Here is a 22,749-nt window from a genome sequence, read left to right as displayed (position 1 = left end):
AGGACCGGACCACGGCTGCCTCAGGCCTGACAGTGCAGATCTTGGGCTCCCTGTCACCCTGCACCCCAGACCTAAGGCCTCTTAATCCCCCCTCGGACGGGCAAGTCTTTGGCTTGATGAGCAGTGCCATGTCTGCGCCCAGGATCCGAACCAACGAAACACCGGGCCGCCTGCAGAGGAGCTCAGGAACTTAACCACTAGGCCACGGGGCCAGCCCCCCCAGGACGGGCAAGTCTTTGGATTGAACCCAACAGTCGGCCCTTTGTCTTGTAAATTTACTGTTATAACTGCTAAGAGGCTTTCGAAAGAAAACACCTCTGAAACACTGAGGAGGTTACGATTCAAACCATTCTTTGACCACTGTCTTTTTTTTTTTTTTAAAGATGGGCGCCTGAGCTAACAACTGTTGCCAATCGTCGCCTTCTTTCTTCTTCTTCTTCTCCCCAAAGCCCCCAGTACATAGTGCTGGATTCTAGTTGTGAGTGCCTCTGGTTGTGCTATGTGGGATGCCGCCTCAACATGGCCTGAAGAGCGGTGCTGTGTCAGCACCCAGGATCCAAATTGGTGAAATCCAGGGCCGCCAAAGCGGAGCGCGTGAACTTAACCACTCGGCCATGGGGCCTGCCCCGACCACTGTCTTGTAATGAACCAATTTTCACATTCTATTAGTTTAACAGAGGAAAACGCAAGTAGGAGTGGGAATTTGCCAATCTGAAAACCTCGGCTTTCTGTTCCAGGTGGTTGGGTGACACACCTGAAAACGTGAGGCTCTGAAAGACACACAAGAGGGCCCTCTTCAGCGCTGGAGGAGGCACAAGCGGCAGGTGGACGCTGCCCCAGCTCCCTGCCCCCCGCAGGGTTCAGAGTTGGGGGACACTCAGGCTGGAGGGGGGCAGGAAACTCTCCCTCCCGCTTCCTACTGCATGTTTCACCTTCGCTTGCCAGTGGACTGAACTCTGGCGTTTCTCCTCGTAAGTCACCCGCCACCTGGCACTGCCCGTGAAAAGAGTCCTGCTTCTTACCCACAAGGGCGCCAGGCCAGTCCACCTCCTCCTGGCTCTCCATGGTGCCCTGCCCCACACCACAGCTCCCCTCTGCACTTCGGAGCAGGGAGGCCTCCTCCGATGTGCGCTCAGCTCTCTGCACCCCGGCCGTCTCTGGAACCCAGCCTGGGATCCAGAGCGGCACAGGTGGACACTGAGCTCCCCGGCAACGCTCTCCAGCTGTGTCATCGGCTCGTGGGGGAACGGACCGAACCCCTTTCACCCTTCTGCAAGATCTTGTGTACACAAGTGTACCCACACCACAACTGTGGCGAGAACGCCCGGTCAACTGAACTTTCCAATCAAGGGCAACCTCAGAACTTAAAACTATTCAAACAGGATTGAACCAAGTTTACTATCATGGGACGCGTAGAATACGTCCACAGTATTTCTTCCAGACTGTCCTAGGTAGCATACAATTCTTTAGAGACATGCATGGTGTCTGTGGTGCTATGCACAAGCCCACGTACCTGATCTCCTTGTTGATGGCGTCCAGCTGCTCCTGAAGCATCATGGCCAGCGTCTGGGCATCGGCCTGCCCACTGGGGGACAAGAGGCCAGCTGGGCTGAAGATGGTGTCCCTGTCGTCTTCACCGTCGGACGCGTCCACATCACTCTCGAAGGCCTGCGCCACGTTGGCCAGGACACTCGCTTGTTGGGCACGTTCCCAATCCTGTTCATTAAGAGTCTGTACCTAGAAACAAGAAAATCAAATCTCAGCAAAGATGGAAAATAACAACCAAGTTACAGCAACTTACAGTAAACCTAGCAGAAACTTAAATATTTTTTAAATAGAAGCCCAAAAGATTTTGGAAAAATAGGCCATGCTTGTAAGTTGCTGACACGTATCAAGCAGGCAGTATTTCAGGGGCAGGACAGTCGATTACTTAGACTGCCTGGTAACAGTCACATCTCACTGTGGACACAAGGCATTTCCATGACGTTATTCACAATGGTGACAAGACCGAGTGCAAACAAAAACTGAAAATTAGAAAAATACACCATGGGGGGGCCGGCCCTGTGGCATAGTGGTTAAGTTCGGTGCACTCTGCCTCGGTGGCCTGAATCCACGGGTTTGGACCTACACTGCTAGTTGGCCACGCTGTAGCAGCGAACCACATATAAAACAGAGGAAGACCGGCATAGACGTTAGCTCAGGGCTAATCTTCCTCAGCAAAAACAAAAACCAAAACCACACACACAAAAACATGGCACGATCAGCCACGCTAATGGGAAGTAAAAAGTTCACTAGATCCACGGCAGCTGTGTTCACTGCAGTTGCCACACCACTGTACTAGTGTTATCGAGTAACACACCTCACTGGAGTTCCCCAATCCTCCCTCTTCTGAGCCCGGTGTGAACGAGCACAGACAGCAGCAGGCAGGGGCAGAAGGAGACAGCAGGGCAGCCGTCGGACGCACTCTTCTCAACACCCAGGGAAGAGCGAGCTGGCGGACCACGTTCTCCAGAGAACTGAGGCTCTCGGAGAAAAGCCTCCTCTGTGCCGAGCCACTCCTCTCTCGCGTGATGGAGGGGTACCGTTTGCAATCAGAATGCGCACAGAGAAGGCATGCGCGCCGGGGCCACGTGACCCATCCTGTGCCGCTGTCTCAGCCCCTCTCTCGAAGCCTCCATCTCTTCCTCTCCCGTCCTCACTGAGCCCAGGGCCCTGCCTCCCACTTCACTTACACGACATCAGAGCAACCACAAGACTTGAGATGCCCTGCTGGCTTATCTCCCCGTCCCCCGGGCCTTTACCCATGCACTCCACCTCCCCTCCCAAGATCTGAGGTCGCGGCCAGGTACCTGGGCCCCCACCCAGGCCAGCCCCACCTCTGGGCACGAGGCGCACCCCCTCCGGCTGACTCCAGGCTCGCCTGCTGTGTTCCCTTCCTCTCTCGGGGTAATCGATTCTCTACTGGCCCACTCCCATCAGCCTGAGAAGGTTTGCTCCCTTCTCCCTCCTTCAGATAACACACCAGAACCCAGGGAACCTGGATGCCACGTCTCCTTCCAGCCACCACTGCACTTCCGTCCCGATGAGTAAAAGGTCTCCAGAGCCGCCTCGACTCTGCCTCCACCTCCTCGCCTCCTGCTCACCTCCCCTCCCGCAGAGCTGCTCCAGGATCAAAGCGCCCACCTTAAGAAGTCTGCCACTGACCTCCACTGCCCTCTCGTCTGGCCCATCGGCAGGCCCAGGCCTGCTGCTCTCCCCTCTTCCCTGAGCATCTCGCTCACTCGGCTGCAGGCCCCGTGGTCCCGGGTTTCTGCCTACCTCCTTGTCACTCTTTAGTCTCCTGCCGGTCCCTTCTCAGTCTCCCCAACCTCTCAATTTTGGAGTGGCCCACGGCTCTATCCTGGAAGCTCATCTCTATCAACAGGCACCCACTTTGGACTTGATCTCATCTTACACCTTTAAACACCATCTGTATGGTCATGACCCCCACATCTTTATCTCTAGTCGAGACTTCTCTCTTGGGTTCCAGGCCAGAATATCCAACTGCCTACCTGACACGTCCACCTGGACAGCAGATAGGGCTGTCGACCTGATCAGGGCCAGGCTCCACTCGTCGCCCCTGCCCCGCAGTCTTCCTCATCGCAGGAGACAGCCTCCAGCCTCCAGCTGCTCAAGCCCGGGCCCTCGGGGGCCTCACTCGCCTCTTTGTCTCATACTCTATATTCAACCCATCAGCACATCGTGTTGGCATGACCTTCTAATATCTCCAAATGGTTCCTTCCCTTCCTTGGCTCAAATGTCACCGTCCCTGTGAGACCTCGCTGGCTACCCTACTTAAAACTATCATTCCCCTCCTACAGCTCAGGGTACCCCGGGTTTCCTTTCCCTGCTTATGACCATCGGAAACCCTGTGGTGGTTTAAATATACGTCCACACTTCTCTAACACTCCTCCCTTGGCCCACAGTGAGGGCAGGACTCGCTAACTCACTCTAACGCACCGAGTGCAGGACAAGTGAAGGTGTGCTGCCTCCAGACCAGGGCCTCAGAGGCTGGGGCTTTCTCCTGGCTCTCTCTCAGAATGAGCCCGGAGCAAAGCTGGCGGTCATCTTTCCAGGACACTCAAGCAGCCCCCAGAGAGGGCCCAGGCAGAGCCAGGCGAGTGAGCCTGGAAGTGCACTCTTCAGCCCCAGGTGAGAATCCGGACGGCTGCAACCTCAGGAGAACTGAGCCCGAACCGTCCTGCTCACAGCCCCGAGCCCATGGAACCTATGAACTCTAAGTACTCCTTGCTTTAGGCCACTGAGCTCGCAGCAGCCTGTGACCGCAGTGAGAGGAAACTGACACACAGCCCGTACTGTACTTCTCACGCACGCTGGCTCCTCACTAGAACGTGCGCCCTGGCGGTGCGGGCATCTTCTCTGCCTGTATTCACTGCTGGAGCCCTAGTCTATAATGACGCCTGGCCCAAACCAGGTGTGCACTGAATACGGGTGCTGTAAATAAAAATACGCAGAAGTAGATAAAGATGTGCTGTTAAACAGACAGAAGTAGGAAGGTATTTAAACTTCCCAATGTGAATTCTTCTCACTAAAAGATGACGGATACACGCATTCATTCACGCTTATCGCTGCTTCCAAACCATACTAATTACATTACGTTGCACTTAAGAGTAGGTCATATTCTATCAAAACTTGTTCTTCAGAGAAAAGCATGCCTAAAACGAAACTCTTAGCCAGAAAAAGGAAAATGGGGGGAGGGGATGAGAGAAGGCGACCTATGACCATTGGAATCCCCAAAGTCTCAAAGTCACGGGACGAGCAGGAGACGCGCCCGAGGGCCGGCAGCTCGCGGGCAGCGAGGACGGAGGCCCTTGCCTTGGATGGCTCATCCCGCAGGGCTGCCACGCGGCCTTTCTGGGGGCGCCGCAACACCGCGCTGCTGCTGGAGGCGTCTGCGGGACCGTCTGCCACAGGGAACCTGAAATCCGAGACACTGCCCAAGTGGGGTCGGCTGAAAGATGGAAAACAAAAGGTCATTATTAGATAAGAAAAGTGAACTAAGTTTGTTAGTCAAGCCAGAAGCTGTCAATTTGGAAAACACGTAATTTCACAGAAAAAGGACTCCAAGGAGGGCACCTCTGTCGTCGCTCCCGCCAGCGTTGAGCCTTTCAGCCCCGCCAGCGGGGACACTCCATACCTAGGAAAGCCAATGCTGCCACTGCAGACCTGGAAATGAGAGGATGGGGTCCAGCTGTCTGGGCCGTGGAAGAGGCATCCGTCACCCATGTCAGGGCCCGCAGAGGGGTGCTCAGCCCTGCCTCTGCTCGGCCTTCTCCTTGACCCACCAGGAAGCACCCCCACCCCCACCTGCGGCCTTCCACGGTCACTCTCCCATTTGTGCCAGGCGCCGCAGTGTGAGGCTGGTGGACACCGACACTCCTCTCTCTGCGTGGCACTGTCTGAAGCGCTCCCACAGGCCCCTCGGAGGGAGCGGCTGCAGAAGCCCTTCTGACCACAGCTCGGGCTGGTATGAACCGGGCTGGGCAGGACGCTTTGAGGATTCCGAACCAAAAGCAGAGACTGCGTGCAATCAGACTGACAGACAATCAACACGCCCGGCTAAAACAGTCCCCTGAACCAGTGACTGGGGCCCTGAGCACCCGCGAGGGAGACGCTCAAGAGAGTCACTAGGAGAGGCCCTGGAGAGGAACTGGTGAGCAGAGGCGAGGAGGGCGCAGCCCAGCCCAGCGCTCAGCCCTGACCGTGGGCACCCCAGCCACACCTCAGTCCTGGCCCGCCACCGAGGGCCTCCCTGTTCTCTGGAAAGAAGGCTGGCTGCCTTCATTTTCAGGAGGCCTTACGATCTGAGAAGACAGAGTCCATTCATCTGATTAAAGCCAGTTAGACAGGGGACCCCTCGAGCCTCCCCACCCGATCGTGGACAGGGCCAGGCTGACATGCCAACTCATCTACTTTTGGTATACACCTCTCGACGTCTTTTTAAAGAAATCCCTTCTTGTAGCGTTACACGAGATTTCCTGCCTGTTCGAAGATCTCCAAGTCTGGAATTCCCCTTGGAGCACACCCAGCCCTACTTCCTCTACCCCTTACTCCTCACGACACTGTCTCTCCCTCAGGGTGACTTCCAGCCCAACTGCTCTGGGGCCGTGAGACGGTTCAACGGCAGATGAAAGCGATGCACCTGAAATCCTGCGTGTACCTCTGGATGGTTCGGGAAGCACAAATGCTTCCCGATTCTGACACCCCTTCCCAGGCTTACCTGCCTCCCGACACGCCACCACCCTGCAGCTGATCACTTGCTGAAGCCTCTCTTCTATATGGCCAATCTGTTTATGGAAGGCCACCCATCACCGTGCTTTTCCACTCCTCAATCTAGACTACCTTTTCTCATGGAGAAGATCACAAAAACAAGATGACCGATCTCACCGTGGAGTCACACCAAATGAGCTGAGCCTGCCCTGCCTGCCAGACCCCTTCTCCTCAGTCCACCCAAGGCCCTTCCACGCCTACTGTGATTGGTCTTCCCCCCGTTTCTACAGCTCCCAACCACCTCTCTTCTAGGCCACTTGACATGCAGCCTCTAGCCTTGCCTCCCTGAAACAAAGCCCTTCCCTCCGCATGCAGCCTCTCCTGCCCACTGTCTTCAGACCACTCCGCCCCAGGTGACCTTGGCCATCCCCTCCTGCCACCTCTGCACTACCAGGGCAAATAGCTCCTTTCTCTCCTTGTCTTTCACCTCTAACATCACACCTGGGACCGGCAAACATGTCAAGACGTCTCCATCGGAAAAACTGCCCCCAGCTCTGCCACCCCCTCAAGCTCCTACACCGGCTCCCTTCCCTTCAGGACTCGACTTCCACAAGAGTCACACACGCGTGTCCACTTCCTCTTCACCCACGTGCCTGTGAGAGCCTCCTCGCACACACGCCTGCAATCCCGAGTAGCGGGTCCGCCTGCAGCGCTCTAACAACACGAGCCTTCCACCAGCGAGGACCTGAAGCAGAAAGCAAGTGCCTGTTCCCTGCACTGGTCCTCCTCTGCACCTCGCTCTCTGAAGCGCACACTCTCCTCCTCGAAACTCCACCTTCCAGCGGGTTCGGCGTCAGGGGAAGCTTCTGGCTCTGCCTCTCTGTCCTCGCTGATTTCTCCTCTAGTTTCTAGGAGTGGGTTAGGCAGGGACAGCCGCAAGATACCCTAAACCTTCAGGATGTCCTAACTTGGCAAATGCCGGAACACCTGCAGAGGTTGGGAGCTTCCTCCTGAGTCGTGTTGGAGGCAGGGGCCCGTCTCCTGTGTTTCAGTCACTGCCACCAGGTAAGCCCTTCGATAACTATTGCTAAAGCGTAACTCTCACTTGATGACCATTTTCTACAAAGAAGTAAATCACCTAAATGAGAATTACCGCCTCTACCACGATGAGGAAGAAAAACTCAGGATGCCGGGCAACTTGGTAGATTCACGCCGAGCCAGGGGGCTCACTCCCGCAGCAGCCGGCCCAGTCACGCCTCGAAAGATCTGCGAGCACCACGCCGTTAACTCTCAGCCTCTTAAAAACATACAGACTCCAAGTGCCGCACCAGACACGCGAACGTCAGGGCATCCTCCCGCTCCAGCAGCGCAGGCTCTCCGCAGCCTTCTCTTTCACCTCAAGGATGCGACCGTCACTCCCAGGTGGATGGGGCTTCCTCTGGCACCCTGGGCTCTGTCCTCCGATCCCGACACCATCACGCCCACACTCTGCCGGGTGCCTCAGACTCATATGCCCGACACTAATCAATCGTCCCCGGCCCCACCTCCTCCTGCAGTTCTGAGTTGAGTCAAGGACGTGACGGGAACCTCCAAGGTACCAGAACCTAACCTTCAGGATGATGCTGTCCTCTGCCCTCCGGCCTGCTCTGAAGCTCCAGGCTCCCTGAGCTCAGGCCAGGCAGTGTGTTCAGTTGGCTGCCCCTGTGGCCTGCATGTGCTCCTGTACACACACGGCAGGGGCTGGAGCGTGTCTGTGAGTGCGTGAGCTCCCCGTACACACACAGCAGGTGCTGGAGCGTGTCTGTGAGCACGTGAGCACCCTGCACACACATGGCAGGTGCTGGAGTGTGTCTGTGAGCGCGTGAGCACCCTGTACACACATGGCACATGCCAGAGTGCATCTGTGAGCATGTGAGTGCCCTGTACAGACACGGCAGGTGCTGGAGTGCGTCTGTGAGCATGTGAGTGCCCTGTACACACACGGCAAGTGCTGGAGTGCGTCTGTGAGCGTATGAGTGCCCTGTACACACATGGCAGGTGCCGGAGTGGGTCTGTGAGCATATGAGTGCCCTGTACAGACATGGCAGGTGCTGGAGTGCGTCTGTGAGCGTGTGAGCGCCCTGTACACACGTGGCACGTGCCGGAGTGCGTCTGTGAGCATGTGAGCGCCCTGTACACACACGGCAGGTGCTGGAACATGTCTGTGAGCACCCCGGACACACACAGCAGGTGCTGGAGAGTGTCTGTGAGGGTGTGAGCGCCCTGTACACACACAGCAGGTGCTGGAGTGTGTCTGTGAGTGTGCGAGCACCCTGTACACACACGGCAGGTGCTGGAGAGTGTCTGTGAGCGCATGAGTGGCCTGTACACACACGGCAGGTGCCAGAGGACGTCTGTGAGCACGTGAGTGGCCTGTACACACACGGCAGATGCCAGAGCACGTCTGCGAGCGCCCCGTACACACACAGCAGGTGCTGGAGAGTGTCTGTGAACGCGTGAGTGTCGTACCCGTGGTGAAGGGACGCGCCTCTCAGCCTCGCTTGGTCCAGCTCAGCCCTCAAGGCTTCGATGTCCAGTACGAGCTGATCCTACAAAACAGCAAATGACACATACTGCAGCTGTCTCCTTCAGGATTTAAAATTATTTGCATCAAATGTTGAACATAACCATAATAGGTTAAATTAGCAGTTATAAATATCAAGTATTTTAGTTCTGAGAACGTTTTCTCCGAGAGTCCTATAGTAAACATAAACACTCAGACCACCAAATTAGCTTTATAAACCCTGATGAATAAAAAGTCATGTCTTAGTCAAAGAGAAGTTTTTAGAGGCGAAACACCGAGTCATTAACAATTATTAATTCTGTAGAGAGATGTGGGGACGGGGAGAGGCGAACAATACTCACCTTCTACTGCACATACTTCCCTGTGTTGTCTTTTTCCTTTCTGTATTGTCTTTGTCTCACATCGAGCACACATTCATTCATTCATGAATCATTTGTTCATTTGTACGTCCAATCTCATTTTTGTACACGTCAAAACAGTAAGGAAAACTGACAAAAAACTTTTTAAGTCACCTATAACCTTCTAGATCTATGCTGTCCCATACAGCAGCCACTCGCCACACGTGGCCATTGAGCACCTGAATGGGGCTGGTCCAAACTGAGATGTCCTGTAACTATAAAGCACACAGCGGGTTTCAAAGACCCACTATGAAAAAGTGAATGTAAAGCACCTCATTAGCTTTTATATTAATGACATGATAAAATAACATTTGACTCTATCAGGTTAAGTAAAACTAATTTCACCTGTTTCATATTACACTTTTAAATGTGGCTACTAGAAAATTTTAGATTATACATGTGGCTCCCATTACATTTCTGTTGCACAGCACAGTTCTAGAGGACAGGTTTGTGCTAAGGTTTTAGCTTCCAAATGAACCCAGAAAGGACTCAGAACTCTGATCCCTACCCGCTGCCAGACTTAACATCCACCGCCAACACAAACGCATTCACGCACAACTCTAGGAGTGCCATAAATCTTACAGCAGGAAAGTTTGACTCCACTTCACCCAACGTCTGTAGTAGTTATAGCAACAGTGAACTCGCTCAATTCACGGATTTCTCAATGATTTAGAGATTTAAGTACCTTATCATGTTGCGTTTCTTCTAACTGCTTTTTTGCATTTTCAACTTCTCGTAATAGAGAATTCTGCAAAAGATGAAGAGTCCTTTAGTGTTGATTCTTGAAAACGTTTCACATAATAGTATGGCTACATTTCTGTCTAAGACAATAAAGTACCACGGAAAAGGGGCCACGTGAACGTACTCATGAGCAGTATTAGAGTGAAATGCAACAGTGAGACCATCGCAACTTCTAATGATAATTTGTAAATACAGAACCTACTACCTCCGTGATGGATTTTTCTAAGTAAGCATGTCAAGCCCATGGTGTAGGCCTATCTGCATCCGTTAAACTGGTCTATAGTAGCTTTTATATTTTACAATTCATCGGTCACTTGGGAAACCTGACATAAGTTTCAAATGTACAGTTTAAATCTAAGGTAAAAGTATTCTTCCCTTAAGGTTGGCCCACTGATCAAGGAGGAAAGGGGGAAGCGCCCTGTGTGGTCTCTGATAACGCCTTTCCTGACGGGCTCTGTGTAACAGGAACGTCACGTCATTAGTAATGACCACTGGTCTCTCTCGAATGAGCGTGACCACGGTTCCCACCTCAGGGCAGGCTCTCGCCGTTATCTTTAGGGACACCCGTGCAGTCAGGACAGGTCGTGCGAAGGCCCAATGCAACTGTCGCCCATGAGAGCTTCTCTGACAAATTCTAGGGCTCTCCTTCACCCTGGGGATGGCTGAAGTGTCCCCATGATGAGAGGAGCATGAGTCCTGCTCAGACGTTTTCCAAACTGAATGGAGGGAGAGAGGGAGGAGCTGGAACACTTTCAGTTGATCCAAGCCTTTATTTTACACCATTCTCCTACATCGTTATGTTTATAAACGAGACAGAAATTAACTTCCGACGCAGGAGCAACGATGGGGTGAGGGCTGGGCCCAGCAAAAGATTCCAGTGCAGGGGCTGGCAAGCGAGGGCCTGTTCCTGTCCATAAAGTTGTACTGGAACACAGTCACTCACTCACATGTCATCAACGGCTGCTTTCATGCTAATTATTAGTAGGCATGAAATTATTTTGCTCAATCACTCATAATTAGTGAAAGCCTAAAACTTTTACTATCTGGCCCTCTATAGAAACAGTTTATCAACTCCAGCTCTAGAGAATAAGAATGGTAAACAAGCTTCCATACACACAAATTGGGCAAGAACATAACAAATGAGAAGTTAATTCAGCGAGCGGTTAACAGTTGGCACTTTTTCCTCCTTACGGAGTCATTTCTACTTCCTGTAATGGCTGTTAACCACCATTATGCAGCATTCCCGGGGAGCAGAACATGGGCGATCTCTTTGTAAAGGATGGGAAACCTTCGGCGAGGTGTGTGACATCCCACCTTGTCTTCCAGGGCAGCCATCCTCTCTTTGAGATGAAGCTGGAGCCTCTCATCAGACTCTGACAGAAGCTTGTCGACGGTGTCGGACAGGCGTTTGTTATGCTCCTCGTTCATCTTCTCTCTCTGCCCTGCCTGGAACAGGAGAAACAAAAACCTGGCCACTTCGAGCAAAGGCAGGATCGTTTCCCCCACCGTGGAGTCACCCGTGCCGCCATCCCTGGGCTGTTCCGGCCCTCCGCCATCAGTGGACGTCTACACGATGACCAGGACTGCCTCACAGGCGCAGAGAAAGGCAGGGCCAAGTCTGCGAGAGCGTTAATGAGAACGTCCACTGCTCCTTAAACGAGGCCCTCACGGGGCCTCAGCAACGTCACCCATCCCTGACTGTCGGGTGGGCTCCAGGAGCAGATTTACACCCAGACACAGCAGAGTTTCAAGGGGATCAGCTTATCCACACACCAGTGGAGGAATCTGCCCATGTAAACAGAAGCTTGCGTCTGGATTCAGGAGAAAAAATGAACTCAACTCACAAAGCAAAAGGTAAAGAAATTCATCTGGGGAAAAAACAGTGGAGACAGAGACTTTCACCTGTTCTTTATACTCCTACATCACTTGAATTTTTTGTAATGAACGTTTACGTTGAAAAATTACAAATAATCATGAGTAATTTTAAAACATAAAAATAAAGTTGCTAAGTCTGTGTTTTATAAAACTATCATCAATTTCATGGCTTACAAAGCTTGTTTTCGCCCCTTATTCTGAACAAATACAAAGGGTACGTGGAGGGGAAGGGAAGGGTTAACAGGCGGCACCTGTCAGGGTGGGTCCCCCGGGCCGGTGGGCAGCTCCCGGGCAGAGGGCAGCATGGCTCGGGGGCTGAGACCTGCGCTCAAGCCACGCTGCCTGGAGGAGCAGCCCACAGGCAATCGCCAACACAGTCAAGCCCTCCGTGCTTCAGCGTCCTCAGCTGACCACCACGGGTGCCAGCATCTCCCTTTTCTCATGGGTCATGGTCAAATCAAACAGAAGGCTCTCAGAATCATGCCCAACACACAGCAGCTACCACCATCTGGAGAGACCCAGCACACCACACAATAAGGCACCGGTGTTCAAATATTTTTAAAGCAAAGCAACCTAAACGTTTAATTGGAATTGCCTTAGTTATAAATGGCACCCCTATCTCAACACTGGTCCTTCCAAATTCTATCAACAGTTCTGAAAGTAAGGAAGTGCATCCCCAAACGGATAAAAATCTCTGCCTAAGAGCTACGTGTGTGCGTATGGGGGGCAGGCAGAGGACTAAGATACAATCTTCTGAAGGGAGTCAGAATGTTTGAAAGTCTGCAGTCCACGCCCAAGAATACAGGCTTCTGGTGAAAATAAAATCTGACGGCCTTGAATTGGTGTCGTAAGGTTGGGTGCCAGCCGGATGCAGGGCGGCCACTCGCTCCATTGCCTGGATGCTCCATACTGACACCTGACCAACTCCTCAGGGAAAACTCTCTCAGGATTCAACTGACACGAGCCTCCACTGCACACTCTCTTCACAGCTCACAGCTCAGTCACAGTCTCCTCTTCCTCGCCAATACCCACCTCTACACACACCTGTGTGTCTGGAGTCATACTTTGGTACTTTGGGAGACAGTCAGGCCCGTGACCTGAATTTGGGCTTTCAGTACCATATCCTAAGCAAGTGGACCTGTCATCTAGGACAACACGCCTCACTCTAAGTTTCACGGGGACCCCAGGCCAGCACCTCAGGTTTCAGGGGCGCCTGGAGCAGGTCCCCTGACAGGCTTGTCAGAGAAGCAAGCGGCCTCCTCGGGCTGGGGACCCACCTCCCTGCAGGGCCTACGGGCACCAAGCTCTTCCCCTGCTGCAGTGCTGGCATGACCGTCCCCGGGGTGGATGCACCTGTCAGCAGACGACTCGTACATGAGGCCACAAACGAAACACACATGACAGGATGGAGAAGGGACCGGAGTCCGGGTCGGGACAAGTGGAATCACGAGGTGTCGCTTTCCTCTGCCTGAGCGCGTCCCCCCGCACCGGGCTCGGCGCTCGGCCTTGTGCCTGGACACGTACCCGCTGCAGCTCTTGATTCTTTTCCTCCAACTGTGCCTCCATCTGGCGCAGCCTCTCCTCAATGTTGCCGTGTCTCTCCTCGGCCAGTCAGCACACACAGTGTAAGTTCAACCAGTGCCTCCGCTTCACTGGCAGCATGCTGTACGCCACTGCGGCGGCAGCCAGCGGAACATGCTCTGCGTGCACCACTGTCAACCACGTGAGACGGAAAGTGTCTCCTTACATCTCCCGACACAGTCTACGTGGCTTCACGTGCTCATCTGGGAAGCAGTTAATCCTCTCACGTTGGTGACGCGGAGGCAGGACTGGTGTTGGTGACAAATGTGGTGAGAGAAATGTGTTTCCCCGACCCTGTGCCCAATTTCAGTGGATCGTATGCTCCTCACCCTCACATCGCGTTTGGTTAGTCAGCAGGGAAAGCAGGAAGCAGCAAGCGTGAGTGAGAGCAATGCACACGTTCTACCTTCCTGAGCTGGGAAGTAAGTTCGAACAGTTTAGCTTCCTTAGCAGCAGACATTCCAGAAGACAAAGGGTCAGACTATAAGGCCAACCAGGGACAGGAGAGATGACAGGGGACAGAAGAAACCGACACTTTAAACGCAGATCACGAAGGAAGAGAAGCGGTTCTGCGACAGCTGTTAGCAATGAACTTGCTCTGAGGGAGGCCTGTGCGCACTCGACAGCATCTGACCCACCCAAGGCGAGTTTTCACCAGCAGCAGCCTGTGCCTGTCCTGCCCTTTTCCCACGGGTGCCCTCCCCAGCAGCTCACTAAGCTCGAACCAGGCGACATGAAACCACTGACGGAGGCGCCCACACAGGCCTCTGCCAGGAGGCCCCCTGGCCCGGGGCCGCTTCTCTGCCTGGCTGACTCCCACGGGCACTGGAGGCTAAGCCTTCCCTAGGCCAGGAAGGCTGGGCTCTCTGTCATTACGTGCTTCCTCCTCCCGTACGGGCCACCTGGTTCTAGTACCTACAACATCATTCTGAAGGTGCCTAGTCACCTGTGGATAGAGAGAGCAGGGCGCGTATCTTGCATACACCTAGTCAACATTTGTTGAACAGATGAATGAATAAATTACTTAAAAATTTGTTTATTACAAATTTATTTTCATTGTCTTTAAAAGAAAATGGCAGGGCTAGCCCTGGTGGCCTGGTGGTTAAGTTCGGTGTGCTCCGCTTTGGCAGCCCGAGTTCAATTCCAAGGAGCAAACCTATACCACTCATCTGCCAGTGGCCATGCTGTGACAGCAGCTCACATACAAAAAAGAGGAAGACTGGCAACAGACGTTAGCTCAGGGTGACTCTTGCTTAGCAAAAAAAAAAAGTAAAACAAATGAGAATGGTGTTTTCCGATTTCTGGGACCAAGTCTATCCTTCTACACAAAGCTTCCATCCTACACTTTGAGTTGCTGACTAACTCTAAGCAGCAGTGACTCTTAGATCAAGCAGCCTGGGGATGAACAGCACACACCTGACAAAACTGGGGAGAAATTAGTTCAGGGATAACAAAAGAGGAGGCTCACACTGGACATTTAAAAAGCGGTCCAATCTCAGACAACGCAAGACTAAGAACCAATCTGAGCTCTTTCGTGGGCGGAGGTGCACCGACATAAGAACAAAAGGTAAACAAGGCACACAGGGAAATCATCTCAAGATCAAAATCCTGACATTGGCCCCAGAAGGGAACCCAAGGCGGCACCTTGGAGAGCGCGGCCACCCTCTGGGCCAGCTCCGCTTCCACCTCGGGGAGCGTCTCCGCTTTCCGCAAGGTCTGCTGCAGCTTCTGCTCCGCCAACTCCAGGCGCTCTTGTAACCGGCGGTTCTTATCCTCAGTCTACGAAACGAGAGCAGAGCATCAAAATGGACCAAATCTTCTGGCCATCTCCATATTGACAAACTGAGGAAAACTCTAAACGCAGACATCTCCTAAACCAGCTCTGACAGAAGCAGCACTGTGCTGGCAGGCACTTCAGAGTGAACCTCGTCTTCCTGAGAGGAGGATACGCCCACTGTTTGGGCTTGATTTCAATGTGCAAAGCGCCTCTGCCAAAGTATTTGCTTTACCTAAATATCTTTGAAGAAGTCTTTTTTCTTAAAAAAAAAAAACAAAAAACAAAAAACAAAGTTCCTATACATGAAAGAAAACCCATTTTCTGTAGAAGCTTGCTCATTCTTATTGACAAGTTAAGGAAGAAGAGTCATTATTAACCCTTTTTAAAAAATAACCAGACCCATGATTTGACGGTAACACTACTTCCAGCCAACTGCCAGGGGCAGGTAAGCCAAAAGATGGCCTTCTCCTTTGAAACAGAGACCTTCGAAGAGTTGGCCTAAGGAAAAGCTAGTCAAGCTATTTTTGTAAATGTATCATTGTTCTTTTAAAAAGTCCTCCTACTCTAAAAAAAAACTTCAATGTAGGAAATTTAGACAAGAACTTCTTAAAAAAAGAAAATTTTAAAAATCATCTGTAAGTTCAGGTTCCTGAGAGGCGGACATTTGCTCCTAAGCAGCTTTCTCCTCTTCCTGTGTGCACGTATCTCCGTAGACATACAGACAATATATTACGCTTGAAAACCTTTGGAAAACGCATCACACTGTCCACAGTATTTTGTGGTCTGCCCTTTAAAGTCATCCCTGTGAACAACTCCCAAGCTCTCAAACAGTATTCCACAATAAAATTGTTAATGGCTTCCTAGTATTTTATGTTTTATTTTTATTTTGGGTTTAATGATATACTTTATGATACACCAGATGAACTCACTTTATTTTCAAGAAGCTGAATTGGGGTTTTCTGGTTAACTCGATTCTCTGGGGCTACAGAGAAACAGGAGCAAGCGTGGCTCAGCAAACCGCAGGAGGGGCAGACTCTCCCTGCAGGCTGCATTGCTAAACACGCCATGTATTACACTGACCCAGCTGTTAACAAGCAGCCACTGCCTTGCAGCTCTCTGCCACTCTGCTCCTTTGGTAAAAACGCTAACAAGCAACAGATTAACATTCACTTAAAACAAAACAAAACAGGAGAAAGAAGCAAGGAGTGCAGTTCCATAAAATGGTTAAATCAAATCCTAAGTAATTAAAACTGGCCAGTTGAAGTCATTCACCCTTTTGAACACAGTAGTCTAAGATTACAAAAACTTTACATTGGGCCTTGGTTTCCAACATGGAAGTCACAGGAAAAAGGCCTTTAACTGCCTTAGCAATTATTCAGCGAAAGCCAGACAGAGCTCTGTAAGATCCCCTACCTGGCGATGCACGGAGTCTTTGTGCGCGATTTCGTTTCCGAGTTTGTCGTTGAGGTCGTGCACAGAGGTGGCCTCCCGCTGCGCCGCGAGATAGCGCTTCTCCAGAGCAGTGATTCTTTCTTCCATGTCTTCCTTTTGGGCCATGGCCTACATTAGGTGTTTCAGACGGAAAAAAGGTGAATGCTAAAGAGAGAAAAAACTGGACTAAACTCTAATTTTGAAATCAAATATAAAATTAGTGTCCTCAGAATTCAGTTGATAGAGATGCCAGTTTCCTTCAAGGTGAATGGCAATGTACCTATCTCAAATATCATAAATATTCACCTACTATGTTTGGCCACTCAGTTTACGAAGCTTATCCTTTTCTACATAAGATTACCCAGAAAAATGGATAATAAAATAGCCCAATCTTGCAAGAATCCCAGGAGGTGAAGGTCTTGACAATGAAGACACGACCTCTGTGTGCCTCACGATGCAAGTGCGCTCCTGCAGGACGGGGCGAAGCCCCTCAAGGACACAATGCTGAGACACTAGGCTCATTTTCTTGGCTAGAAGTTGGATGAAATCTCATGCAATTACCACAAAATTAAAGCAATAACATTAACAAATCGGAACAGAAGTCAAAGTTCAATTTAATTGGATGCAACCTTCTGATGCCTCATTCAGCAGCAAAATTCTATTACACAGTATCGAACACTGAAACCAGGACCAGAACTTTCTGATAGCGCCATTCCTGTCCCCCAACCTAAAAGTCCATTTCAGGTCCCTCTTTGTTTACTAAGGAACTCATGTTAGCCACGTCTTAATATTCAAAGTGACGGGTCTTAAAGAAGTTCGAAATCCTCTGCATATTAAACTCCGCCACATAAATAATCTCCTCCTGCTGCCAAAGAACAATATAACTAAACAAGTTCTGTAATAAATGTAGTCTTTTTCTTTGTTTTGAATTCCTACAGAAAACTGCTCGCACTGAGTTGCTGAAGGGGCAGTGCGGCTGCTCCGCACCCACGTGAAAAGGTCTGAAGGGTCTTCCCGACAGGCTCTCTGAGATGGTCTCGCAGGGGTGCGCGCGCGTGTGTTCTGTTTGTTTACAAAGGACGGGCTGCAGTGACAGGAGGAAGCACCAGAGAAAGTATCCAGCCCTCATTTGCTCTTATAACGATGGTTAGACAGATTCTCGTAAATAATTCTACGTGCAGAAACATGTGCCGGAAACGAGTCTATTTCTGCATATTGTTCCAGCACGCTCCTCACGGCACAGTGTGAGCCAATTCGACTCTCGCTGTGGTACGACCTCTGACATTCAATACCGTCACCCATCCCTTCGCAGAGCAGAAGGTCAGAGCACCGGAAGACTGCCAGGAACGCGCCCTTAACGGTCAGCAGATCACGCTCACATCACTTTCAGGGAACAAGCAGACAACCGATACCAACATTCCCCTTAAGCAAGAAGGAAACCTGAGCATAACGAAGAATAAATTCAGACAGCCTGGAAGCCGTGGACGTGAGGGACCCAAAGACCAGGCCACTACAGCCACACCGCAGCACGGCGGGGAGCCGCGGCCACCAGGCTAACAGACCAGCTGGACCAGGGGTCCTCCAGCTCTGAAGACCTCAGGGAAAGGAGGCCTCACCACAGAGATGGGGAGGCGCCTACCACAGCCTCACAGTGCTGTTCTGTTTGGCCGTCACTTATACAGTAACCCAAAGGCTGGAGGGAGCTGGGAGCGTGAGGGACAAGATGAGCGAGGATCAAACCCAAACCGCCCAGCCCCGGGACTCCAGGGCAGCGCCATCTCCACCACCACTCACTTCGCGGATGTCCCGCTGCAACTTGGTGTTCATTTCCTCAGATTTGATGAGAGCTTTCCTAGCGGTGTCCAGGTCTTCCTCCAGCTCCGTGACGTGACTGGAAAGGGCGGCCAGACGCTCCTTCATCTGGCTCTGCTCTCTCGACTGCTTATCTATGACTTCCTGGAGCTCGATGACTTTAGCAAGGTCCTCCTCGTGGCTTAAGGAACCATTGGAAGATCGCTGCTGGGGGAAAAAATCCTTAAATAGGCTTGTTTGGTGAGCTAGGAAATAAAGGACTTCCAGGAGGAAGGTAAAACCAAAGCTGATTTACGAGACCTGCTGGACGGCACAGCGCTCACGACACTCAAGCTCGAAGCGGGGCTCGACAACAGTTGTCAAACAGTGCTGCACGCACACTGTGGGCAGATGGAACTAGGAGACGACAAAGAGAAAGCCCACGGACTTGCCTTTCCATTAGTGCTCCGTGTATTTTCTTGTTTGCGGTTTATGTCAAGCACCCCATCTTTGAGTGTTTTTTTCTGATTATTCTGTTCCTTAAGAATCATTAGCTAAAACCAAAAAAAATTGGACAAGGGCAAAGAAATAAGTAAAGATAGCAAACTTCTTTTGGAAAAACATAACTATAAACTGTAACCATAACACAAAAAGAAAACACATGGTGGTGTCACCCACCCTGAGGGTAACCAGGTTATTAAAACAGAGTTTATTATCTCCCGGCCAATCGGGTACTTAAGAGACTTTTGCAACTTGGAAATAAAAGTCTAGTTTACGAGTCATTCAAATGACCCAGATTCAGAAAGATAAAGAACATGCGATATCCACCACTAAGGCATCATACTTTTTTCAAAATTAAGAAGTAAAAATTAACACCCCTCAATTCCAAGCACACAATGATTTAGCAAGCTTACCTCCTCGTGTGTGGCTCCTAATTCTTCTTCCAACAAACTACATCTTTCAAGTGCTACTCGTAACCGCTCTCTCACCTGAAAACAGCAGGGGTGGAGTGTGTGGGTGCACACTTCTCCAAGCCTTCGCGGACAGTGACCCTACCACTAGCAGGATATAACACAGAACACCTGGAACGTCTCTCATTGATGTTACCGTCATGGAAACTTCCTATTAACAGCTCTAAATTTTAAGTTTGAGAAAAATCTTCTCCCTAAATAAATTGCATTACCCAATTCTTAACAGCAAATCTATAAACAGGATATAATAAATTTTAAAACATTTATGCCAGGGGCTGGCCCCGTGGCCGAGTGGTAAGTTCGCGCGCTCCGCTGCAGGCGGCCCAGTGTTTCGTCGCTCCGAATCCTGGGCGCGGACATGGCACTGCTCATCAGACCACGCTGAGGCAGCGTCCCACATGCCACAACTCGAAGGACCCACAACGAAGAATACACAACTGTGTACCGGGGGCTTTGGGGAGAAAAAGGAAAAAACAACCAACAAAAATCTAAAACATTTCTGCCAACTAATACTTTTTAACCATATAGAACTGTCTTCTTACAGAAGAACTTTGTTGACAAGAATTCCAGAAGCTACTAAGAGTAAACTGAAGCTGCACACGCACAACGCCCGCCGGGCGCACAGCGCGCAGCCCAAGGCTGGCCCCGGGGCCGCCGGTACCTTCTCATCCAGAGCTTTGTGGTGCTCGAACAACAACTTCAGCGCCTTCAGCACTTCCACCTCACTGGACATGCCGGCGGGGGACTGCGCCTGCCTCTTCACCACCGTCATCCTCAGGGACCGCTCGTGCCTGGAGACGAGGCACTCCAAGTGCTCCAACAGCAGCTGGGAGAAAAGGCCAACACAGACGCAAGTTTAAACAACACCTTCAATTGCACATTGGGATTCGGGGCAAATCAATCCTTTCCATCTCATGCTGAACCAGTGTGAATGCCTTCAATCCAGTAGAAAGTTAGAGAAATTCCTCCTCAAATGGATCAAAATACTAATTCTTAACTATAAATTTCAAGAAAAGCATGAGAACGCTGAACTGATCGATCACAGTTAAGTCGTGGGAAAATGTCGAAAATGTGTTTGAAACCAGGTAGAGTGGACGTCTTTCGCGTTTAAAGCCAGCCAGAGTGACTGATAGTGGCCCAGAGGCTCAAGTTCCGGCACCTACTGACCCTGGTGTTGTTTCTTTCTGCTTTCAGTTCCGCGATTTCTTCCTCCCTTTCAAGGAGCTGTTCCCTGCACACACTGAGTTGTTTACTAAGTGCCGCAAACTCCTAGAAAATAAGGGGGGAAAAGAGATCTTTTAAGGAAAGACTCCCAGCAAGCCACCCCAGTCCTCACACAAGGCAACCCCAGCCGGAGGCTCTAAGGGACCTCCGTGGGGGGTCGAGCCACCAGCCCAAGACCGCGCAGACGCCGTAACTCAGACGCCACCCTCCCTCCACCCCTGCACCTGGGCACACGCACAGCGGAGGAAGAAGGGACTCCAAGCCCACCTCCTCAGACCCAGAGAAGCCCTCGACACGTTCCTGAGCAGGAATCCTGACACCAAGTGGACACAGACATCTTTAAAAGACTCGCACCCCGGTGACCTGGAGCCACCGGAGAGTAAAGAGGCCCCGAAGGCCGCCGCCCTGCGCCCAGCCTCCTGCTCTACGCGGATTCTCCCCTGGGGAAGAGCATCCCCAGGAAAAGGCTGATGGCACTCCAACGCTAACGGACTGGCCAAGTAATTACTCAAAGCCAACTACCTAATGTGGACTTTTCACAAATGCCCGTAAGCCTTTGGTAGGAAGGGGAAGTTTAAGAAGACTTATTTCTGGGGCCGGCCCCGTGGCCAAGCGGTTAAGTTCGCGCTCTCCGCTGTGGCGGCCCAGGGTTTCACTGGTTCGGATCCTGGGCGCGGACATGGTACCGCTCATCAGGCCACGCTGAGGCGGCGTCCCACGTGCCACCACTAGAAGGACCTGCAACTAAGATATACAACTATGTACGGGGTCGGGGGAGATTTGGGGAGATAAAGCAGAAAGAAAAAAAAAAAAGAAGACATTTCGTTAGCTAAGGGGAAAAAGTTCCTTGACGACATCACTGAGAGGAGAGGTGCCAGGCGCTCCCCTTGTCAACCGTGGGTCACTTCTAACTGCAACACTGAGCACCCTCACACAAACACGATGTCATTAAGCTGGGGAGAAAGGAAAGGACTCACATTCTCCTGTCAGTTTTTCAATGGAGCAAAACTCCTCTGAAATAATTAAAATTATCTGCCAACTGCCAACGTTTCTCAACATTTTAAGACTTTTCTCTTTACTGGACAAAGGAACGGATAAAGGTTCACCTAACAAATAATCGAGCTGCCAGTCAAAATACGAAAGGAGGCTGATTGAGGTAATTCTAGCAAATCAATTGACAAACAGGTGGTGTAAAGCTCATTCCTAAATTAATCATTTGCAACTCAAAGTCAGCATTACCATCTGTGGTCAATTAGAATTTGACTTTATAAGGCTAGCCCACAAAAGCCTATTTGAGCCATGATGCAGAACTGAAATACTTACCCCTGGGGGATGAAAGGAAGCAAGCCATATTGTTACATTCCACAATGGAAAAGAGTAAAGTGAAAACATTTATTTTTTTCTCGAATGCTGTTATCTCAAGGGTAACAAATAGAGGGGGACGGGGATGGAGACAGTTTACAGAGATCTTGAAGGACACGTGAACATTTTTGTGGATATAGTCAGCTAACGCCCATTTTATCTAATTTCTTCTTCAAGAGTCTATGACTGTGGGTGATCAACTTCCAGCCTGACAGCATGAGGAGCTCTGCTGACCTGCTCCCCAGTGAAACTCGTGAGATTAATAGATAAAAACAACTATTCGTGGGGCCGGCCCGGTGGCACAGCAGTTAAGTTCACACGTTCCGCTTCAGCAGCCCGGGGTTCGCCGGTTCAGATCCCGGGTGCGGCCATGGCACCGCCTGGCATGCCATGCTGTGGTAGGTGTCCCACATATAAAGCAGAGGAAGATGGGCATGGATGTTAGCTCAGGGCCAGGCTTCCTCAGCGAAAAAGAGGAGGACTGGCAGTAGTTAGCCTAGGGCTAATCTTCCCCCAAAACCAAAAAAACAACTATTCAAAGCCTCTGGCCTGGTCCTAAGGGCAAATAACAAATGAAGAAACATCTATTCAAGAAGATCTATGAAGATTCCGTGGAAAGGGACGAGTCTGCGGCCTCTGCACCAAGACTGCTCCCTCCCCGACCCCAGCTCCAGGAGGTAGAGACTCCAATCTAGAGGCTGCAGCCAAGAACACAGGCTTCCCGTCCCCTCGCCCCCATCGGAAGGACTTCTTCCTGGGAGGGGC

General features: G+C 51.2%; 1 protein-coding gene across 1 annotated transcript in view; it reads right to left on the bottom strand.

Moving 5' to 3' along the window:
- LOC106829007 (liprin-alpha-1-like) overlaps positions 1-22,749 on the bottom strand; it is an 84,273-nt gene that overhangs the window by 39,504 nt on the left and 22,020 nt on the right. The window contains exons 2-15 of the mRNA XM_070503771.1: positions 20,566-20,667; positions 20,060-20,224; positions 19,342-19,416; positions 18,880-18,981; positions 18,431-18,652; positions 16,619-16,765; positions 15,073-15,207; positions 13,826-13,909; positions 13,368-13,446; positions 11,287-11,414; positions 9,917-9,979; positions 8,779-8,858; positions 4,876-5,011; positions 1,514-1,737 (exon numbers count right to left, since the gene is read on the bottom strand). Of these exons, the coding sequence (XP_070359872.1) occupies positions 1,514-1,737; positions 4,876-5,011; positions 8,779-8,858; positions 9,917-9,979; positions 11,287-11,414; positions 13,368-13,446; positions 13,826-13,909; positions 15,073-15,207; positions 16,619-16,765; positions 18,431-18,652; positions 18,880-18,981; positions 19,342-19,416; positions 20,060-20,224; positions 20,566-20,667 (1,742 nt within the window). The remainder of the gene's footprint in view (positions 1-1,513; positions 1,738-4,875; positions 5,012-8,778; positions 8,859-9,916; positions 9,980-11,286; positions 11,415-13,367; positions 13,447-13,825; positions 13,910-15,072; positions 15,208-16,618; positions 16,766-18,430; positions 18,653-18,879; positions 18,982-19,341; positions 19,417-20,059; positions 20,225-20,565; positions 20,668-22,749) is intronic.

This window comes from Equus asinus, unplaced genomic scaffold, assembly GCF_041296235.1.
Source record: "Equus asinus isolate D_3611 breed Donkey unplaced genomic scaffold, EquAss-T2T_v2 contig_800, whole genome shotgun sequence".
NCBI classification, from domain to species: Eukaryota; Metazoa; Chordata; class Mammalia; order Perissodactyla; family Equidae; genus Equus; species Equus asinus.
Note: the sequence above shows the minus strand (reverse complement) of the source record. Positions and strands in the feature narration are given on the sequence as shown.